At 42.2% G+C, this 19,714-nt stretch overlaps 1 protein-coding gene across 10 annotated transcripts in view; it reads left to right on the top strand.

Moving 5' to 3' along the window:
- Window positions 1-19,714, top strand: part of PDE4D (phosphodiesterase 4D) — a 627,484-nt gene that overhangs the window by 591,491 nt on the left and 16,279 nt on the right. For all 10 annotated transcript variants that reach the window (XM_081880733.1, XM_081880735.1, XM_081880741.1 and 7 more), the window contains one exon: window positions 17,462-17,555. In XM_081880733.1, the coding sequence (XP_081736859.1) occupies window positions 17,462-17,555 (94 nt within the window). The remainder of the gene's footprint in view (window positions 1-17,461; window positions 17,556-19,714) is intronic.

The following is a 19,714-nucleotide window of genomic DNA, read 5'->3' on the forward strand; positions in this document are numbered from 1 at the left end:
TTAGTCAGAATCGTCTTTCTTGTAACTTGAAGACATTAGTTCACATCCCACCCTCTGGAGCAGCAGAAAACAAGTTTGCTCCATCTTCTATGTGACCGCCCTTTAGATATTTGAAGACAACTATCATATCTCCTCTCAGTTTTCTCTTATTCAGGCTAAACATACTCAGCTCCCTCAACTATTCCTCATAAGGCTTGGTTTCCAGACCCTTGGTTGTATTGGTTGTCCTCCTCTGTACACGTTCCAGCTTATCAATATCCTCCTTAAATTGTGGTGCCCAGAACTGGACACGGTACACCAGGTGTGGTCTGACCAAGGCAGAAGAGAGCAGTACCGTTACTTCCCTTGATCTGGACACTAGAATTCTGTTGATGCAGCCTAGAATCTCATTAGCATTTTTTTGCTGCTTCTTCACACAGTTGACTCATGTTAAGTTTGTGGTCTATTAAGACCCCTAGATCCTTTTCACATATACTACTACTGCCAAGTCAGGTGCCCCCCCCCCAAAAAAAATCTTATATTTGTGCAGCCAGTTCTTTCTGCCTAAGCGTAGAACCTCACATTTGTCCCTATTGAATTGTTAGTTTGGAACCAGTTCTCCAACCTTGAATCCTAGTTCAGTCTTCTGCATCATTAGCTACCCATCCCAGTTTGGTGTCACCTGCAAATTTGATGAGCGTTCCCTCAATTCCTTTGTCCAAGTCGTTTATAAAGACTTTGAACAACAACTGGCCCAGGACCAAACCCTGTAGCACCCCACCTGCCACTTTTTTTCCAGAATGACGAGGAACCATTAATGAGTACTCTTTGGGTTTGGTCAGTCAACCAGCTACAAACCCATCTAACAGAATATCATGGGCGGGGGGGGGGGGGGCTTTGTCAGAAGCCTTACTGTAATCAAGATACTTTATGTCTGTAGCATTCCCCTGATCCACCAGGCTTGCAACTCTCTCAAAAGGAAAAAGGAAAGAAATGAGACCCGTTTGGCATGACTTGCTTTTGAGAAACCCATGTAAATGGCATATCATTGCAGGACACATTCCTGCAGTGCGTTCTTCGGCGCAGATATCACTGATATGAATGGAATTTCCACAAGAGCGTTGTCCGTGCTCTTGAGCTGCAACCACTTGTTGTACTGAGGGTTATGCCAGGAGGTCTTTCCTCTGGCTTTTGTCCAAGGCAAGGAGATCTTATGCCCCATTTGCCCTTCAGAATTCTCAAAGCATTATCCTTCCTTGGGGACAAATCTTAGAAGCGGGTAGAAGAAGAAAAAAGAATTACACAGCTCCTACCCACGTCTCTCTTCCTTAGTTGCTGTTTTTTTGGGGGGGTAGGGAGACAGGGATGAGTTTGCCTTGTCTGTGGTATTGCTGAGGTATTCATCTCAGAAACAACCATTTTCCCAGACTCCACACGGATCTCAGGTGTGTGCTTGTAAATAAGAAACAATCCGTGCAAAGCCCTGTAATGTTGCACTTACTGCTGGGCTTCTTCCAGCTGTTGTGTTTAAACCGTGCTAGAAAGCTCTGCTGTGATACTTCCCACTTCTGCAACTGCATGCTTCAAGGAAACGTCTTTTGTAGAAAAAATATATATAGACCTGCAACTAAATGTTGCAGTGTGAAAAGTTTGTGTTTTCTGTTCCGCCCCCACCTGGTTTTCAGTCCAACCAGGATTCATTGGGCTGTTTGTGGCTCCCACCCCACCCCACCTACCCTTAAGATTTTAGAATGTCTGCAAAGCTTGGTGTTTCCCTGAACTTACTGATATCCCCGTCATGTACATGGGTGATGCTGTTTTAGCTACTTAAGGCAGTGGCACCAACCTCTGAACATAGGAAATGGAGGGAGCAATATGATGGGAGACTCTTAGTGGTTCAACCAGAGGAGTCTGAACAGTGCTATCCCTATCAATTCCAGCATCTAACTAAGAATGCCAACACCACAATCACTTTTCACTGTCCTCAGACTCAGCAGTAGCAGTGTGATTGTGCTTTGGGCTCAGGAGTAAGAACTGGAGAGAGAATATCAACTTGATAGACGGCTTTACTGCTTTGTAATCTCTTCTCCATGCTCCACTCCTCTGGTTTGCCCCATAAAGCTTTCTAAAACAAGCTCTGGCATAAGAGCAAATGAAACAAAAGGTGTTTTTGTGTTGAACTGATATTTGAACGTATCTGAGCAGTCCACCTGCAGCAGTCCCTGCTAATGGTTCTGTCAGGAATGCCAAAAAGCGACATTTTTGTTTGTCTCTTTGTGTTTGTTTAAGAGAGGCCATGTTTAGACAAAGACTAAGATGTACTCAAACTGCTCATAAGCACTTTCAGTCATTTCCTAATTGTCCATTATAAAATGTTTTCAGGTTGAAATGACAAGATTCAACTTTGTGCCATTTCATATATATATAAGAAAGTCAATTTCAATGCATGCTCACCCAGAGGTAAGCTCATTGCATTCAGTGGCGTTTAAGCTTCAGTCTTGCTCACACTTACCTGGGAGTATTGAACACTGGTGCTTACAGCAGAGAAAACATGCCTATGATTGCACTTAGTTATGTCTTGTCTCTGGGTATATTCCCCCTCTGACCTCTCCATCTAAGAAACCTTGGTTTTGCCACGGGAGGCTACCCAGATTTTTGTTCAGTTAAGTTCCTGAACTTGGTCCTTGGTCTACAAACTGCATGGGTCATTGGAGCCTTGAACGGTGGTTTCAGGGCTTCCTGCAGATCTCCCTGTGAGCCAAGACTTGGATAGAAAAATAGCCAACCAGCTTGCTTTTGCGTAATTTGTTTGCTCTTTGATGAGCAATATAAGGCAACATAAACATAACATAAAATGGAAACCGGCAGCTAACTTTTTGATTATCATATTCCTTTCCACCATGCGCAAGGCTCTGCTAGTATTTCTAGAAAGATGTGTACGCCTGGTTAGCTCAGTTGGTTAGAGCATGGTGCTGATAATGCCAAGGTTGCAGGTTCGATCCCCGTCTGGGGCAGCTGCATATTCCTGCATTGCAGAGTGTTGCACAAGATGTTCTTCAGAGTCCCTTCCATCTCTACAATGATTCCATTTATGACTGGGTGTTGGGTTATGGGCCCGTGTCAAGGTTTGATTTGATATGGCAGGATGACAACTCCTGATTTCCTCAGACATTTAGAAATTGGGGGCACAATATAACCAAAATAGAGGGGTTAGTTAAGTAAGCACATACTCATGTGTCACCCATTGAAATGGATGGAACTTTGGCTGGATCTTTTGCTGTTCGGAATACAGCCTTTTATGCATCCGAGTACACAAAGAACTGTGGATTAGTTAGAACAGTGATAACTTCACTGCTACCCACAGCAGGTGAGAAGAACAAATGTTTCCTAAATATTCACCTATTAGTTTTCGTTGTCACTGAGATATTTTTAAATATTCCCAAGTAATTGGACTTTGATGTTTGCTTGCACCTCATTCCTTCCCTTTCTTTCCGACTGGTACTGCTGTTTTATCGTTCTACGTGGGTTACAAATCTCTCTTGAGGGTGCTGGCCTTCTCCCGTCAAGGTCTGCCGTCACTCAATTCCACACAGGCTACTTCATCATCTGTTTCTGTTCACATGCTCCTACACGCTGCTTTGGGACAAACATCATCAGCACTTCACAGTCTTGACCCTAAATGCCCCCTCCCCTCGCCTTAGGAAGTTGTTCCTCACATTTCTGGTTTCCTGCGTTTTTAGCTTGCTGACTTTATCCTATGTGTCAGCTTTGCCCATGTTCATTTCACTTCCTCTGATAAAAGCAGGCTTGCATGATGCTTCACCGATATCTGAATTTTTGTGGCAACCAGCAGTATCTTTTCCTAACTGTGACGCATCAGCTCATTGATAAAAGTTACTTATGGGGGAAAAAACACACCTCTGAAAGAGGCTGGATGAAACAGATTCTGTTAGAAAAATAAGTATAGCTTCCTTTTATCTCTTTCTCGCTGCTTCTTTTTTTTAATAGTTTTTTTATTCAAAATTAAAACAAGACATATTATCCAAAAACATATCATCCTTGTCCCCCCCCCCATTTTTCTTCCCCCCCCCAAAAAACCCACCCCCACCCCACCCCACCCGACTTCCCTCAGTTCCAGTCTTGGGTTTCTCTGAAACTGCTGTTTTCTGCATGTTACAAAGTTGTATAGATCCTCAAATTATTTAGCTGATTATTATCAATAAAAAGTTTGTGAATGTTTATTCAAAACCTGCCAAGGAGTCCAGTTTGCTTTTTTGCGTCTTCAGATACTTTGTAAAGGGTTCCCATTCATCCTTAAAGTCACAGTTATCCTTGTCCCGTAGCTTATATGTCAGTTTTACCAGTTCTGCATAGTCTGTCAATTTTTTTTGGCCATGATTCTTTAGTTGGGGTTTCTTCAGTCTTCCATCCTTGCGCTACCAAAACTCTCGCGGCCGTTGTCGCATACATGAATATGTTTTCCAGATTTTTTGGCAGGTCTTTCCCTACAATCCCCAGCAAAAATGCCTTGGGTTTTTTAACAAATGTTAAATGGAACATTTTTCAATTCATTGTATATCATTTCCCAATTTTTTTTATCTTTCTCGCTTCTTCTAATGAGAGGCATTGACGCAGTTCACATGTAGCATACGAAGCCAAACTATGGCTTTGCATGAATGAGCAAACATACAGTTATACCTTGGTTCTCGAACAGCTTAGTTGATGAACAAAGCGGCTCCCGAATGCCAAAAACCCAGAAGTGTGTGTTCCGGTTTTTGAATGTTTTTGCAGAACCTGAACGTCTGATGTGGCTTCCACTTGAGTGCAGGAAGCTCATGCAGCCAATTGGAAGCTGTTCCTTGGTTTTCGAACAGTTTTCGGAGTCGAACGGACTTCCAGAATGGATTAAGTTCGAGAACCAAGGTATGACTGTATACAGGTTCTGGAGCAAAGACAGCAACTACTGCGCTCCCCTCCTGAACCTGCTTCTGCACATCCTGGGGCGAAGCTACTGTTGGGCTTAGCATTGCATCCAAACTCAGGCCCCACACAGGCGATAACAATGATTTTTCCAGATTTGACTGTTTTAGCTGGGGCTGGTGGGAGCTTGGGTTCCTTGGAGGCAAGGCATTGCCTAGTATTTATCACCACTTCCTTTACCATAAGAAGCAGAGAAGCACATATTGGGGCTGCATCCTTTCACTATGTATAGTGGTACCTCGGGTTACATACGCTTCAGGTTACACACTCCGCTAACCCAGAAATAGTGCTTCAGGTTAAGAACTTTGCTTCAGGATGAGAACAGAAATCATGTTCCGGCGGCGCAGCGGCAGCAGGAGGCCCCATTAGCTAAAGTGGTGCTTCAGGTTAAGAACAGTTTCAGGTTAAGAACGGACCTCCAGAACGAATTAAGTACTTAAACTGAAGTACCACTGTAATATTTTCTGTGCAATTCGTTTTTTCTTATTGTGCTCTAAACAGAGTCTCGGTATTTCTATTGCTGCTTACAATCTAAAACCTAAATGAGCCTGGTTGCTCTGCAGCGAAAAGGACATTTGTTGTCAGAAGCTGACTTAAGATTAAAAGAACATTTATAGGCAATAAACCAGAAACATAATCTCTCTCTATCTCTCTCACACGCACACACTTTTTCACTCACTCACTCACTCACTCACTCACTCACTCACTCACTGTGTAATAACATCATCCTGGCAAGTGTTGTGCAGCCCATAAGCCTTACAAAACCCACCCTGAAAGCAGTAGGCAGACAAGGATAGTGTTGTGGAGTGTGGCCCTCTGGTGGTGCCATTTGTAGTTTCACCTTTCTGGCCTTGTTTTGAAATCTTAGCCTGGAACAGGATAGCTGTGTTAGAAATGCCATCAAGTGAACATACTAAATGGTTCGAGCCTTGCTTGAGTAAACGTTTGATTGTATTTTATTGTTACTTTTTAAATTACTGTAACCCACGTATAAGTGGAAAGTCTGGATAGAAGTTTTTAAAATAAATAAGCGCTCTGTGCTTTGCAAAAAAAAATCCTCTGCGCCATCCTTCCCAACACTTTGCATACGTGTGGTGCTGAAACGTGGCTCTGTTTCCAACAATATAGATTTTTTGTTTATGCTGACGGTGTGATGACATTCGTGTCGAGAACTTCCTGCCCCCACACCTGACACACATATCCAGTTCTTTTGTCCCTCTCGCAGTGGAATTCCAAGCCAGCCTTGGTGAAATTCAGGCAGGTTTGGAGGCAACTTTGACAACGATTCGCCCAATCTTTACTTTTTTAATAACTTTTTATAACAGTCAGTACAAAATAAAACAATACAGTGCAGAGCAGCCATGCAGTCAATGTCAATTACATATACCATTGGCCCAATCATGTAGCAGAATAAAAATAAAGTGCTGATTGTGATATAAGTTAGGCATAGCTTCATAAGATAAATATTCTTAACACTGCTTAGGGTGATGATATGAACAGCTCCTGTATAGGTTGTTGATAGGTAGGTGTACACATTGTCCAGAATGAAGAAATTTATAAATAAGGACTATAATTTAAACATAAATACAATACTCAACATAGCGGGGGAGATTGGGATGAGGTAACCTGCCTATGGTTCTTAAACTGGATTTAAACCAGAGAACTCTTCAAAGAAATCATGAACCACTCTTCGTTTACATACAGGTAAATTTATTTCCACGGTTTGGTAACATTTAAGAAGTCATGCAAAGCCACACTTTGAAGGCCTGAGCCTGTCTCTTAGTAGAGTAACATGGCACCTTCCAGATGTTGTTGGATTAGTTGGTAGTCCGGCCACATCTGGAGGGCACCAGACAGGTGAAGGCTTTAGCTGGTACAATGAGTAAAAGTCATTTCTGATTTCCAACTTCTCTACAAACGGCTGTATATAAACACACAAACCCAAGAATATCGTTAACAGAAATATTTTACTCTACCTATTAATGTTCGGAATGCAGTAGTAATTGTACCTTAGTTTTCAAAACTTTTAAACAGCCTTATTCACAGCTGCAGACATACAAGCTGTAGTTGACTGCAGTGACTGAGCAAAGTTTGCTAGGTAGTCTGCAGTACAACAACGCTTAGAAAAAACAAAATAGCTGCTTTAAGATACTGTTTATTATCAGTAGAGGGCAGTATATGCAAACAGAATTGAACAGAGCTGTGTAGTGTGCACAAATGCCAAAACTTTATACAGTACATTGTAAAAGTAATTATTACAAGTTTAATGCTGTCGCAAAATCTAGTAGATCAGACCATCCTATTTTTAGCTTTCTTGCTTCTATCAGTTTAGGCTTCAGATGGATCTAAAAAGAAATTGAAACATGGAATTTTAGAACCTAATTCAAACAGTTTCTCTGGTCTTCACTATCCAACAGATTCAGCCTTAGTTTCATTGCCACCCTGTCGTAAGGGTGCACAAGTTGACATTGTAAGGGTGCTGAAGTAAATCTGCCAAGTTTACAAGTGTGTTGTGCAAGACATGGTTAAGATACATCAGCTGAAAAAATCTTTGTAACACATAAATTTCAACATGACCCTTGTGCATCCAGAGCGTTGGTGCTGGTGTAATTGAATCACTGATTGAGCCCCTCCTTCAGCTAAAACCAATTCATGTTTTTAATATAAATGTACTCTTGGGATTGTTTTCTTTCACTCTACATGCTGTTGTGTGTAGTATCTAGGTCAGAGCCACAGAAAAGCATTTCTGAGGAGATTAAAGCTGGGCACCTCTAGCTGCCTACTGTCTGCTCATTTCAGTTTTCCTCTGCATACTATGTAATTCTGTCTCTACAGTCATACCTCGGGTTACAGCCGCTTCAGGTTGCATTTTTCGGGTTGCGGACCACCGAAACCCGGAAGTACTGGAACAGGTTACTTCTGAGTTTCGGTGGTCGCGCAGAAGCACGAAATCACACTTTGCGCATGCGCAGAAGTGCCACATCGCAACCCGCGTGTGCGAACACGTGCAGCCCACACGGATCACGTTCGCAACCCGAGCATTCACTGTATTAGCAAAATCAGATATCCTCTTCTGCCCTCTTTCCTATCACTACAACGGGAAAAATGTGCACAGGGAACATCTGAGTCTTATGCTAACCTAACTTCTGGAAAGTGCCTGCTTGCATAAAGAATTTTGCACATATGCTTTGTCTGTGTGGTCAAGGACCTGGTCTTTACACAAAGGAAGGTAAATAAATTCCACAAGTGCAGCAGAGCACATACTGCCTGGTGGCTGAGCTCTTCTCTTAATTCACTGGCTCTTGATTAGGACAAGAAATCCAAATTCTTTGGAAAAAGCTTTTCGGGAGAGTTGTGGTCCCCAAAATACTGGCTCAGTTCTGCAGTTGATGAGAGTTCAATCAGGACTGAGCTATGTTCATGCTGCTGTGAGTGTACTGCAAATCAGGGGCTCTGAGTCACCATCTCTGCAATTTCTAATCACTAATGGTGACCAAGATCCCTGTAAGTGACAATCCTGCATTTTGCAGGGTATCGGAATCTGAATTTATTTGACTTTCACATCCCCAAAATGTTTAAATTCATGCAGAAGGAAAGTGTGGCAATTGGAGAAGCTGCTTCCTTTAATAAGTCAAGGAACCCTCAGTGACATGTCATATTCCTCCTCTAAGACTGAAATCAGACAATAGCTTCCGTCCGCCGGTAGTATATGCACTTACCACACCGTTACTTCAATAGATTTTTTGCCATATTTTGCAAGTGCTTCAGAACCTACAAAATCACTTTGACTAGGACTACTCTTCAGTCGTTGTCCAGATGTTGTTCTTCAATAGAAAACTACATCTCACATAAATAATAAAAATTCCTGTTATTCAAATTACCTGGTCTGGGTTATCAGTGTGAAAATAATAGACAGATTAATTACCCAAGTAGGTCAGGCCAGCAGACAATCTAAAGTGACTATTGTTGCTGTGGTTTGCTTAAACCTTCTGAATGTGATAGCAACCCTGGAATTAGGTTACTCTACTCTGTTCAAGGAACAGTCCCTTAGGACGATGGTCTCTGAGCATCCTATTCCCCGTATTATACATAAATGCATCTTAAGAGATCCTCAGTTTTTGCTGCTTGCTGGCCTTTTCTGTTTAGTTCATCAGTGTCGTGTTGATATTAGCCCTGGTTTATTATTTTAATCCTGAGCCTCACATGTTTTGGGGGTTTGTTAAAGCACCAAAGTATAGTATACCTGGAACTATTTTGAGAATTCTAATGCAAAATTTAGATTGCGGTACAGTGCACAGTTTCAGAGAGTGGAGCAGGCCCTACCCAACCAGACGTCACCTTGGTGTAAAATCATGTGCTAGGATATGATGCCTGGATTAGAGGTAAAATGGACCGGGCAAATTGACTTTACTTCATTTGATTAAAGTCAACTTTCATTTTGAAAGCTGGGGATAGCTGAGTTGGTAGAGCATGAGACACTTAATCTCAAGGTGATGAGTTCGAGCCCCATGTTGGGCAAAAGATTCCTGCATTGCAGGGGGTTGGACTAGATGGCCCTCATGGTCCCTTCCAACTCTACAAATCTGTGATTCCCTGCGGAAAAGTCCTATTAAATTCAGTAGGACTAACTTCTCATCCGTTATGACCAGGAGGAGGACTTCTGCTGTGATTACAGTGAATCTCAGTTTAGCATTGCATGCAAGGAAGGAATCCCAGTTTAAAATGAACAATGGTTAAACAAACCAGCCTCATAAACCATGGTCTGAGGCTGGCTTGTTTATCAGCTAACCATTGTTTGTTTTAAAACAGAATTCATGGGTTGACTAGGAGAGGGGCGGGCAGGGAGACTGCAAGTCAGAAGTGCTGCTTGGGACAACCAAGCCCTGTATAGGTAGAGCTCAGTCTAAAGTGCAGCTCATTGCATAGAGAAGCTTGAAGATGGAATTTCACAGAACTTTAAATCCCAGAATACAGTGGTACCTCGAGTTAAGAACTTAATTTGTTCTGGAGGTCTGTTTTCAACCTGAAACTGTTCTTAACCTGAGGTACCACTTTAGCTAATGGGGCCTCCTACTGCCGCTGTGCCGCCAGAGCACGGTTTCTGTTCTCATCCTGAAGCAAAGTTCTTAACCCGAGGTACCACTGTAATATTTAATCAGGGCATGTACAGGTTATGGGGGGAGGGGATAAACCCAAGGCTCACTTGTATATCATGGTCTGGCATTGTGTGTTAACCAGCACACTGAATTTTTTCTTGAGGGAGATGCAAACTTTCTTTGATTGTGCATGGCAACGTTTTCATTTTTGGGAATTACAGACAACGCCCCCCCCCCACTTAGGTGGGGGTTACGTTCTGGGACCCCACGTGCATAAGTGAAATCGTGTAAAGTGCGTCGTTCCACCCTTAATAAGGAGGGCACGCAAAGGGGGGGGGGGAGAGAGACTTAACCTGAAAATTTCTTGGGGCCTTTGCCTGCCTGCCTGAGGGAAGCCAGTTCATGTGGCAGTGGCAGCAGCTGGTCATGGAAGGCCAAGAAGGGCGCCCAGCAGAATTTGTGCCAGGATAGGGTTGTGGGTGCGAGGTGGAGAGCAAGGTAGAGGCAAAGGTGTCTCCCACTCTTCACCACTGGTCAGTCGAAGGCTGCCTTCCCTTGCTTGGGCAGCAGCCCTGAGCAAGAGAAGGCCTATTTATTTATTTAGCAACAACATGTATAAGCATGGACACGTGTAAGTGGGGTGGGTGGGTGCCTGTATAGGCCTTTTTTGAATACCAGATGGCTGTGTAATTCAACTATATGAAGGTACTCAATGAAACACGTTAAAGCTGGTGTGGTTTAGGGCATAGCTATAGATTCACTTAAAGCTTCACTTAATTGAGCAGCCCCAATCTTTCATCCTTGACACCCTATCTGTAATTTGGGGAAAACAGTAGTGGCTTACTTTGCTTGGTGGTTTACTGAGGTAACCTATGTGAAACACTTTTAGTAATTAGGGAAAGTGCTACACAAATACTAAATACTAAATGTTTAATTGAGCAAAACGTGTTTTCGAAAGAAGTATAACTCTTGCAGCGCGTTTCATTCTCACTAGATGTTTCACAAATGGAGATTGCCGTTTGATCTTTGGCCTAATTTCAGTGGACAATAGTAACACACATATAAAAATCCCTCAAGGATGGTTTCATAAATTGGTAACACTGAAGTTAATGCTTCGTTCAGCTGATGGAACGAGATACAGTCTCTGAGATCTTACGACGCAATGAAGAAGTTGGTCTTTAAGGTGTTGCCGGATTCTGTGCCGAGTTCCCTGCAGCACACTGACAACGGCCATCCCTCTGTAAATTGATTCTGTTTGTGATGACGCAAAGAGGGGAAGCTGCAGCACTACGGCAACTCTTTTGTTGACTCTGGTTTCTTTGTTCATACTGCTTCACGAAATGCTTGCACCTGGTTTGAAATGTAGTACAGTGTTGATACTCATAACTGCTCCTATCTAATTTCCCCCTCTTTTTGGGACACTACCAGGCTGACCAGAGGCTGTGTGTACACACCTAACAATGCAATATGGATGCTGTCAGATTGAAATGCAGTAGAATTGCTGCACTGGAGACTTAGCTAAACAGTTTTGCAAGGGTTTTCATCACGTTTGGCTGTTTAAAAATAAATAAATAAAGTGCTCTAGAAAATGTGCTGCTTTTAAAATAAAAAATGCAGTGAGCTAATAAGCCAATGACATTTAGCCTGAGCTGAGCAGTCACTTCTGCCTCGTTGAATGGGTGCAATGAGCCCCTCTCACTGAGCTAGAAAATGCTACTGACACACACACACACACACACAAGTTCAGCTAATTAATCATGTCTGCACAGAGGTAATGCTGCAGGGAAGCCATTATTAAATGGCATTTAGTGCAAAAGAAGAGAACTACCCTTTCCCCAAGAGATTCACCTATGCTGCCCAATCAGAAACTAGCACACACATGTCATGGCTTTTTCTTCTGCTTTTATATATTTCGGCAGGGACGTGATTGGCTCTTAGCTGAGATTAATGGGAGGGATTACTTGACACTGGTTGTAGCTTCCCTGCAGATTCTTATTTGGTAGGCTGTTGATATAGAACAAGTCTCTTTCAGCAGCTGAGCATCTTGGCATACATAATTCATTAAGTCGTGGTGTTCTGGAAATATGCAGATCTCTTTCCGCTCTTCAGATTTCTCTTCAGCTGGTGAAATATGTCTTTCCAACCAAGTCCTTGAATTTTACTGCACTTTGGAATTTTGCAAATGGCTCTTATATAACCAGAAGATCTCACAACTGGAATGCCAGTTAGATGTTCTCTTGTGTACCTAATCGCAGGGAATCAATAGATCAACAAAACAAACAAACTGAAAAGCAAAATTCATTTAAAAGAACCCTAGCATACTTTCCCCTGTTATCTCAATAACAGCAGAGGACTGGAAAATTCTGTTTTAAATTGGTAACCCTAAAAAAAATCAAAAATGCCCGAAGCAAACTATTTACTCTCAGTGTCTTGGGGCTACATAAAGGTAGGAATGTCTTCTTCTTTTTTACTTTTTAACCATTCTTGTCTGATTTGAAAGCATAATTATGAAAAAACAAGATTGTGGAAATAATCATTTGAAAGCTGTGGTTGTTTTTCTTTGCATTATAGACTGAGACTGTATTGATATATTAGAATAGCTTGTAATATCTAGCTGGTAGCAGTGGAAAGAGATCCTTCATTTTTCAGTCATGCCTGATTATGCCTATAATAAAGTTGAAGTCTGCTTTTTGGCGAATATCAGATTGGAACTATTGTGCCATATTCCATTAACCAAGGGGAACTTAGTTAAATAGATTGTGTGACTAATAATGGCTGAATGCATGCATTCATAATGCTTTCTGATCACAACGTAGATCTCTGTTTCCAAGGATGTGTTTTAATAGCATATTCTGGTTTCCTGTGTGTGACACACAGCTTCTGTTGATTAAATCTCATCTGAAATGATGGGAGGTGGAAAATGGTCTTCCCTGAATGTTGACCTGTCTTACAATTTATACATGCTGAAAATCAGTCTTGATTTACAAAGCTTCTATAGAAGAAAGCCAAATAGGCTTTTCTCTCTCTTCACACTAGCAGGTATACTGATTTATTCATCACATGCAGCATAAAATGCTGTGTTAGATTCCCGGAGTAAATCACGGGGTAGGGTGGGGGGACATATATCTTCTCTGGGTTGTTCCTTAATTATATGCCCATGTAATACTTCCACGTTATCCTCTTTTCCTTAATATTCATACAGTGTGTTCTTTAATGGTCCAGTAAAATAAAATCAGTGAGCTTCAGTTAAATGCATCATAGTGTTAAATCAATTGCAGTATTGGCTTAGGACCAACAAAGATGTCTTAGAATGCTCAACTTGGATATAAGCTATTTAGGTCATCAGGTACTTTGGTTCTAAAGCAAACCACACTCACCTCAACCCAATATTTTTTGTTTCCAGAATTTTGAACAGTTGTCTTTTCAAGAACTGGTTTTCCCATATGCCGGATAACTTGTTTTCAAATATTACAAGTGCTCTGTTTATGTTATATTGTTAGAGGTGCCTTCTACTTTGCTGAGGACCCTGAGGGTTCTGTCTTCCAAGTACTCGCAATACTTTGCCCCCAAGGAACGATGCCATTCTCACTTGGTCAAGAAGAGATGAATATCCCGAGTCAGCAAGGAGAATTCTGTGTGCAAAAGAAATCAGGCTTTCACACATGGATTTCCCAGCAAAAGGCTGCTCTGTGTAGAATTCCCCATTCAGCAACCTGTCGTGTGCATGCAGTGCTTCTGCATTCAATGCCGAACAGCAGATAGTTGGTTAGCCCTGTGTATCAAGTAGTACAGATAGCCTATGTGGTTCGGGCTGCTGGATTTGGACTAGGAAAGCTTTCTCCAACCAGATGCCCTCCAGATATTTTGAACCACCACCCCCATTGTCCCTGACCATTGGCCACACTGGCTGAGGCTGATGAGGTTTGGTGTCAGAAACTATCAGGAAGGCGGGCACGAGGTTGGAGAAGACTCTGCTAGGGAAGCCTGGGTTCTCATAATCCCTACTCTTCTTTGAAGGTCACTGGGTGGCCTTGGGAAGTTCACCTGCTTGGGCAAGCCACCAAAATGGGATAATCCGCAAGTATGCTGCCCTGAGCTCTGTGGATATACAGATTTGATAGAACCAGCGGTGGGTGGGGTAACCAGCTGCAAGCAACCCATCCCCCCCACCCCCACCCAAAAAACAGGGGGGGTATTCAACACTCCCTATTGTGATACTGAAGTTTGTTCTGGCCAGTCACCCCACATGTAGTTTGCAGTTATACACACTGACATTTATTGTGGCACTGAGTTTTCAAGTGCATGCACTATTGTTAATTAAATCTTAGCAAGCAGAGTAAGAACCTCAAGTGATGAGACAGTTTAATATATGTGTTCAGTAATATACTGTTGTACTGGTGTTTGGTTTTGTTGGTGATTTTTGCTTCAGAGATTACACACCTACACACACACTTTTCTCTGCTTTATTTTTCCAAGCTTAGTGCATGAGTTTTGCTGGCTTGCAGGTAGAGGGAATCTTTTTATCTGTGCAGGCTTTTTTGCCGAATCATTAAAAAAAATGTAAGCAGTTGATTTTCCAATGGATCAGTTTTGCATCATTGTGTTTGACAACCAATGCATTTTACATCTGGAGAGAAAGGGATTGAATCCTTTTTAAAATTTGCTATAGATGCAAAGTCCCATTGAAGTAGGTAGGAGTTAAGCAGTTACTTGGAAGTACATCCTGCCGAATTCAACGAGGCTTAGATAAATGTGCAAAGGATTGTAGCCTTACAGCACAATCCTACGCTTGCCTACTTGAGAAATAGTATCATTGAGTTCAATAGGGATTACTTCCAGGAGAGGTTCTATAGGATTGCAGTATTGTGCTGAGTAGGCCCCATACATTTAAAGCACAAGTAATTTTCTCTCTCAAAAAATCCTGGGAACTATAGTTTACCTCTCACAGCTACAGTTCCCAGTGCCCTTAGGTGCCATTGCCCAGCACCCTGAGAGGTCCACTACTGATGCTTGCCCCGGGGCCCCGTGTCATCATTTCCCCGCCTGGCTCAGCACTCTGAGGAGGGCCAGCAGCTGGATTGACCAACCATATTTATATCCCACAATGCCCCCTTTAATAAGAAATCAAAGGTAGTGTAACATGCATATGTCCGCCCTTGCTCAGAGCTAAAGACCCCTTGTTGCCATCTGCTGCTGGGGATAGTTCCCCAGTTGCAGAGAGAAATTTGTATGTGCCAGTCCTTGAATGGAACGTTTCTGAGGTCCTTTATGGATGTGCCTTCGGGAAAACACCAGGGATCAAAACAAACCGCTGCTGTCATGAAATAACCAGTGATAGGGACCCTCTCCTACCTTGTGCATTTGCACAAAGAGGGACATACATATCAAATAAGCGCTGCCCAGGAAACAGGTAGATATGCTCCTCATTTGCAGGCTTAACTGTCTAAAGCAAACATGACAAATGAAAGAAGCAGAGACATGTAAATTTAAAAGAGCAAATGAGAGTGGCTGAGCAAAAAGAAAGGAAGGGCGTGGACTGCTTTCAAAGCATGTACCCTGCCCCATTTTCTCCCATTTTCCCCACATAATTTTTCCTTATTTTGTTTTCAAGTTATGCAGTTTGTATGGTAAAATGGATATCAGAGAGAAGTGGTAGACAAGGAGTTTGAGAAAACATGCTCCATGTTCTTTGGAGACAGCGTTGGAGGGAGGGGCATTTGCAGTGCAAATGTGCATTTTGGCCAGTCCAGGTTTTCCATTCATAACCTGATGAGCTGTTTCCAAGCATCATGTGTGAAAACACCCCTAGGAACAGGGAAAAGGCGCACATCCTGTTTTATGTCACATGGGGGAGCAGCCCCTCGCTGCCAGGTGGAAATGGAAAAGCACAAATGGCCCGTTTCTATTAAGTGTGATCGCTGTTTTTGCTGCCTATGGAAATGTTTTGTGATTTATTAATTCATAGAATAGTAGAGTTGGGACCACAAGGATTATGTAGTCTAACCCCCTGCAATGCAGGAATATTTTGCCAGGCTCAAACCCACAACCCCTGAGATTAAGAGTCTCATTCTCTACCAACTGAGCTATCCAAGCCAGCGTCCATTTCCCTAATGGCCTAGCAAACATGTTTGTCCACCTAGAAACCACAGTATGGAATTTTTCTCCCCATTCCCTGCGCTAGTCTTTCTCTCTTCTTCTGTTCATGCCCCCCAGATCATAGAATTGGACCCACGGATTCCTGTGCCCTTGTTTAAGTAGCTAGGAGTTGGCCTTATTGTGCCCTCTCCACATCATCTAACCAGCAGCTAACATTAATGCCATTTCAAGTCAGAAGGGACTGCCGAAGGGAACTTCCTTGGAGCATGAATCATGTCAGCTCTCCCTGGACCCTTGTGCCTATATTAAGATTCTGGAGGCTTGGAACTCTTTATTCCAGTGCACTGTGCTGCTGGAGAACTTCAGCCTGGGGAAAGCTGAGCTAGGGGGTTGCAGAAATGGATTTTCTCCCTTGCAGTAAGGGTAACTGTTGCAGCACAAGCTGCTATATCAACCTAGCTCCCAAATACTGTAGTCTTCAAAATTACACAAACATGAGATTGCAAACCCGTTACCAAAGCACGAAATAAAGTTTTGCGGCTCAGGATAATAATAATAAAATATTGCATATGAGCTTAGTAGGCAGAACATCACAGGAATATAAACTGGAGGGCTTTGTCAGCTGATGCTTGGAGTGGGCTGTTGTATCTCCAGTTTCATGATCTTGTTTTTAAAATGCCAGAGATGCTCTGTTTTTTGTGAGAAAGCTATATCCACAAACAAAAAATGAAGAGTGCTCCAGTTTCCATAGCATGGGGGGGGGCTGGATGCTTAGCTTTAGATACACATACGTATTTTTAGTGAGCAGATGAGAGCTTTTGATCTTTTTCATACTCTTTCCAACAAGGATACTTGAAATCGTGCAGGGTTGACATTTTTCAATTTATGTGATGGCTTTTTGAAAAGTGCACTTCATATCAAAATACAAAAATATGGCCTAGGAATATGAGAAGCCAAGAATATTGTTTTCTTCCTTCTGTAGGACAAAAGTGGGTGTGGGTGTGTATAAACTTTTGAATGGCAGTAATCCCCCTCCCCCCAAAATTAAAATCTAGTACATTTGCAGTGTTATTGATCTGTCTGCCATCGTTCCCACAGTTTGTTTTCAGCATCTGTTTATATAACATTAAGTAGAATAATGTATTTCTCCTGGAAATACCATTTGACTCTGCATTATGCCCATTGAAGTGAGCTGGTTTGCTGAATTAAATGTTTGAATATGCCTAATATTAAAAGAAGACTGAATTTTCTCATTGCAAGGACTTCAATTCTTGCCTATTGACGTGTCCTGTTTTTGCTTTTCTTTGCAGTTTAAAAGAATGCTCAACCGGGAGCTAACCCACTTATCTGAAATGAGCCGATCGGGCAATCAGGTCTCTGAATATATATCCAACACCTTTTTAGGTAAGCTTACGATTATGGACACTAGTACTCTTTGTGCTGTTCTTTGTGCTTTTCCTTCCTCTCCACCACCCACCAGTAACATCCAGATGGAAAGTTTATGAAAATTCATATCCTGTGGTGTTGGTTTAACTGCAATATTTTTCAAACGTATGCATATAAATCACTATTGGTTAAATAAAATGCAGTGCCCTGTTTTATTTTCCCACATACTCTTTCCTTTACATTGAATATGGCCCTGTTGTGTTCAGAAAGTTCAGTTGGACAGAGTTCTCAAATACTGTTCCCTTTCACACTAAAATAGAGCATTGTGACGTATTATTTGACAGTCTGTGTTCAAAAGCATCATTGCTTATCATGGCACTCTCACACACAACAGCAATCTTGGGTACCCCAAGGTTTGCAGAAGTACAGAAATATTTAGATGTCTCTATCTCCTTCCCACAAAGCCCCACTGAGTGTACTCATTGGCCACTGAATCCTGACTGGCTGTTTTGAGAGTAAGGTGGAAATGGAATGGAACATCCTGGAGGGAAACCCTGCAACATTTTCTTGCGGGTGCTACATGTTTAATATAGTCCCATTTGCTAAATACTCCCTATCTATCTAAGCATCTATCTAAAGACAAATTAAACACGGCAGCTGCAAGCCTAAACTCTCTTACCATGGTGTAAATCCCATTGAACAGTAAGTAGGACTTACTTCTGAGTAAGCAGGGTCCAACTGACCAATTCTGATAGTACTTTATACCTCCAGCTGATGTTGATACTGCTGCAGTTCCCACTGCTGGAAAGACATACTGCTGTTCAGTTTTTAAAATGGCTTACCATTTTAGCAGAGGGAAGTTGCAGCATCGAGCAAAACTCTGTATGCACAATTCTGCCCCCCCCCCCCAGTCTTGTTTCTTGGGATTTCGGCCTAAATCTTTTGGCACAGTCATGGTTTTTCTCTAAAGTATTACTTGCATTCTGTGGTTTGGTAAAGAAGTATAAATTGATATACCCCCTTCAGTCTTTGGGTTGTGTCCAGTGGTTGCTTTGAACGAGCAGAATTGCTTACAGTCCTGCAAAGCAGAACAAATCTCCCCACCCTACTGCAGCCCTCTGCATTATATCTCATACTGTTCCATAGAATTTCCCACCCCCGAGAAGCAACTTGGGGGAACACAAGGAGGTTATTCTGTGTAGAGGAGAGATACATAAACCAGGTGCCCTGTTTTATGGAAGTGCTTTCCATTGTTGGATGCATCTGTAGGTACAACGCATTGCTTGTTATTAATTCTTCTTTATTTAATTTCCCATAAACAGATATTAATGTGTAATAATACCACTGCAGCCAATATCGCCATTCCACACTTGGCAAATGGGACACAGCTATCCACCCACATGGTACATGTGATCATGCTTGTGTCATGCTAGTTCACACTCATGCCAACAAAAGAAGAAGGCATTGTTGCTCCAGGACCTTACTGAGGACCATTAAGCCTGCACAGTGCCCTGCTCTTCCTACATCACTCACTTTTGTGCCAGAGCACTGGTGCAAGAGGTCAGCTGACACTTGTGCTCCAGAGATAAGGGCTTGCACTCAACCTAATGGGCAGCCTGGTGTGCTTTCCTGCAGCTTATATAACCATTGCCTGACACAGCTGGCCAACTTAAAATTATGTTGATTATTAGGGAAACGTGAAGAGGGAGACCATTTTGCGTCCGAATTTGCTAGACCAGAACTTGGTTCTGTTCGCTGTGGCTTAAAAACTAAATACCTTTTCCTATTTAGTCTAGATACACCCGAAACAAATCCTTTATAAAACAAAACTTGGCTCTAAGCCTATGAAAAATGCAGATGATCTCTAAAACTGAATTTAAGGAACCCTGTGTCATGAAATTCTACTGAATATTGATCCAATGTATAGTTAGCAGAGTAAAACTTAAATGTGTTGCAGGATTCCCCAAAAAATAGACCAGAGGCAATTAATATTTCATCCAGCAGAGCTTTACTGCTACTGAAGGCAAATGAGCATAATGGTCACAAATCCAATATATTCAGGATTGGCACTGTCCATAAGAAACCCAGTTGCAGCAGACTTAACTTAAACTTACAATAAAACTAAACCTTAACTCTATATACAGAACACCACACCAGAAGGAAAAGAGATAGAAGGG

This window comes from Podarcis erhardii (genome assembly GCF_964252035.2).
Source record: "Podarcis erhardii genome assembly, chromosome: 11".
Taxonomy (NCBI): domain Eukaryota; kingdom Metazoa; phylum Chordata; class Lepidosauria; order Squamata; family Lacertidae; genus Podarcis; species Podarcis erhardii.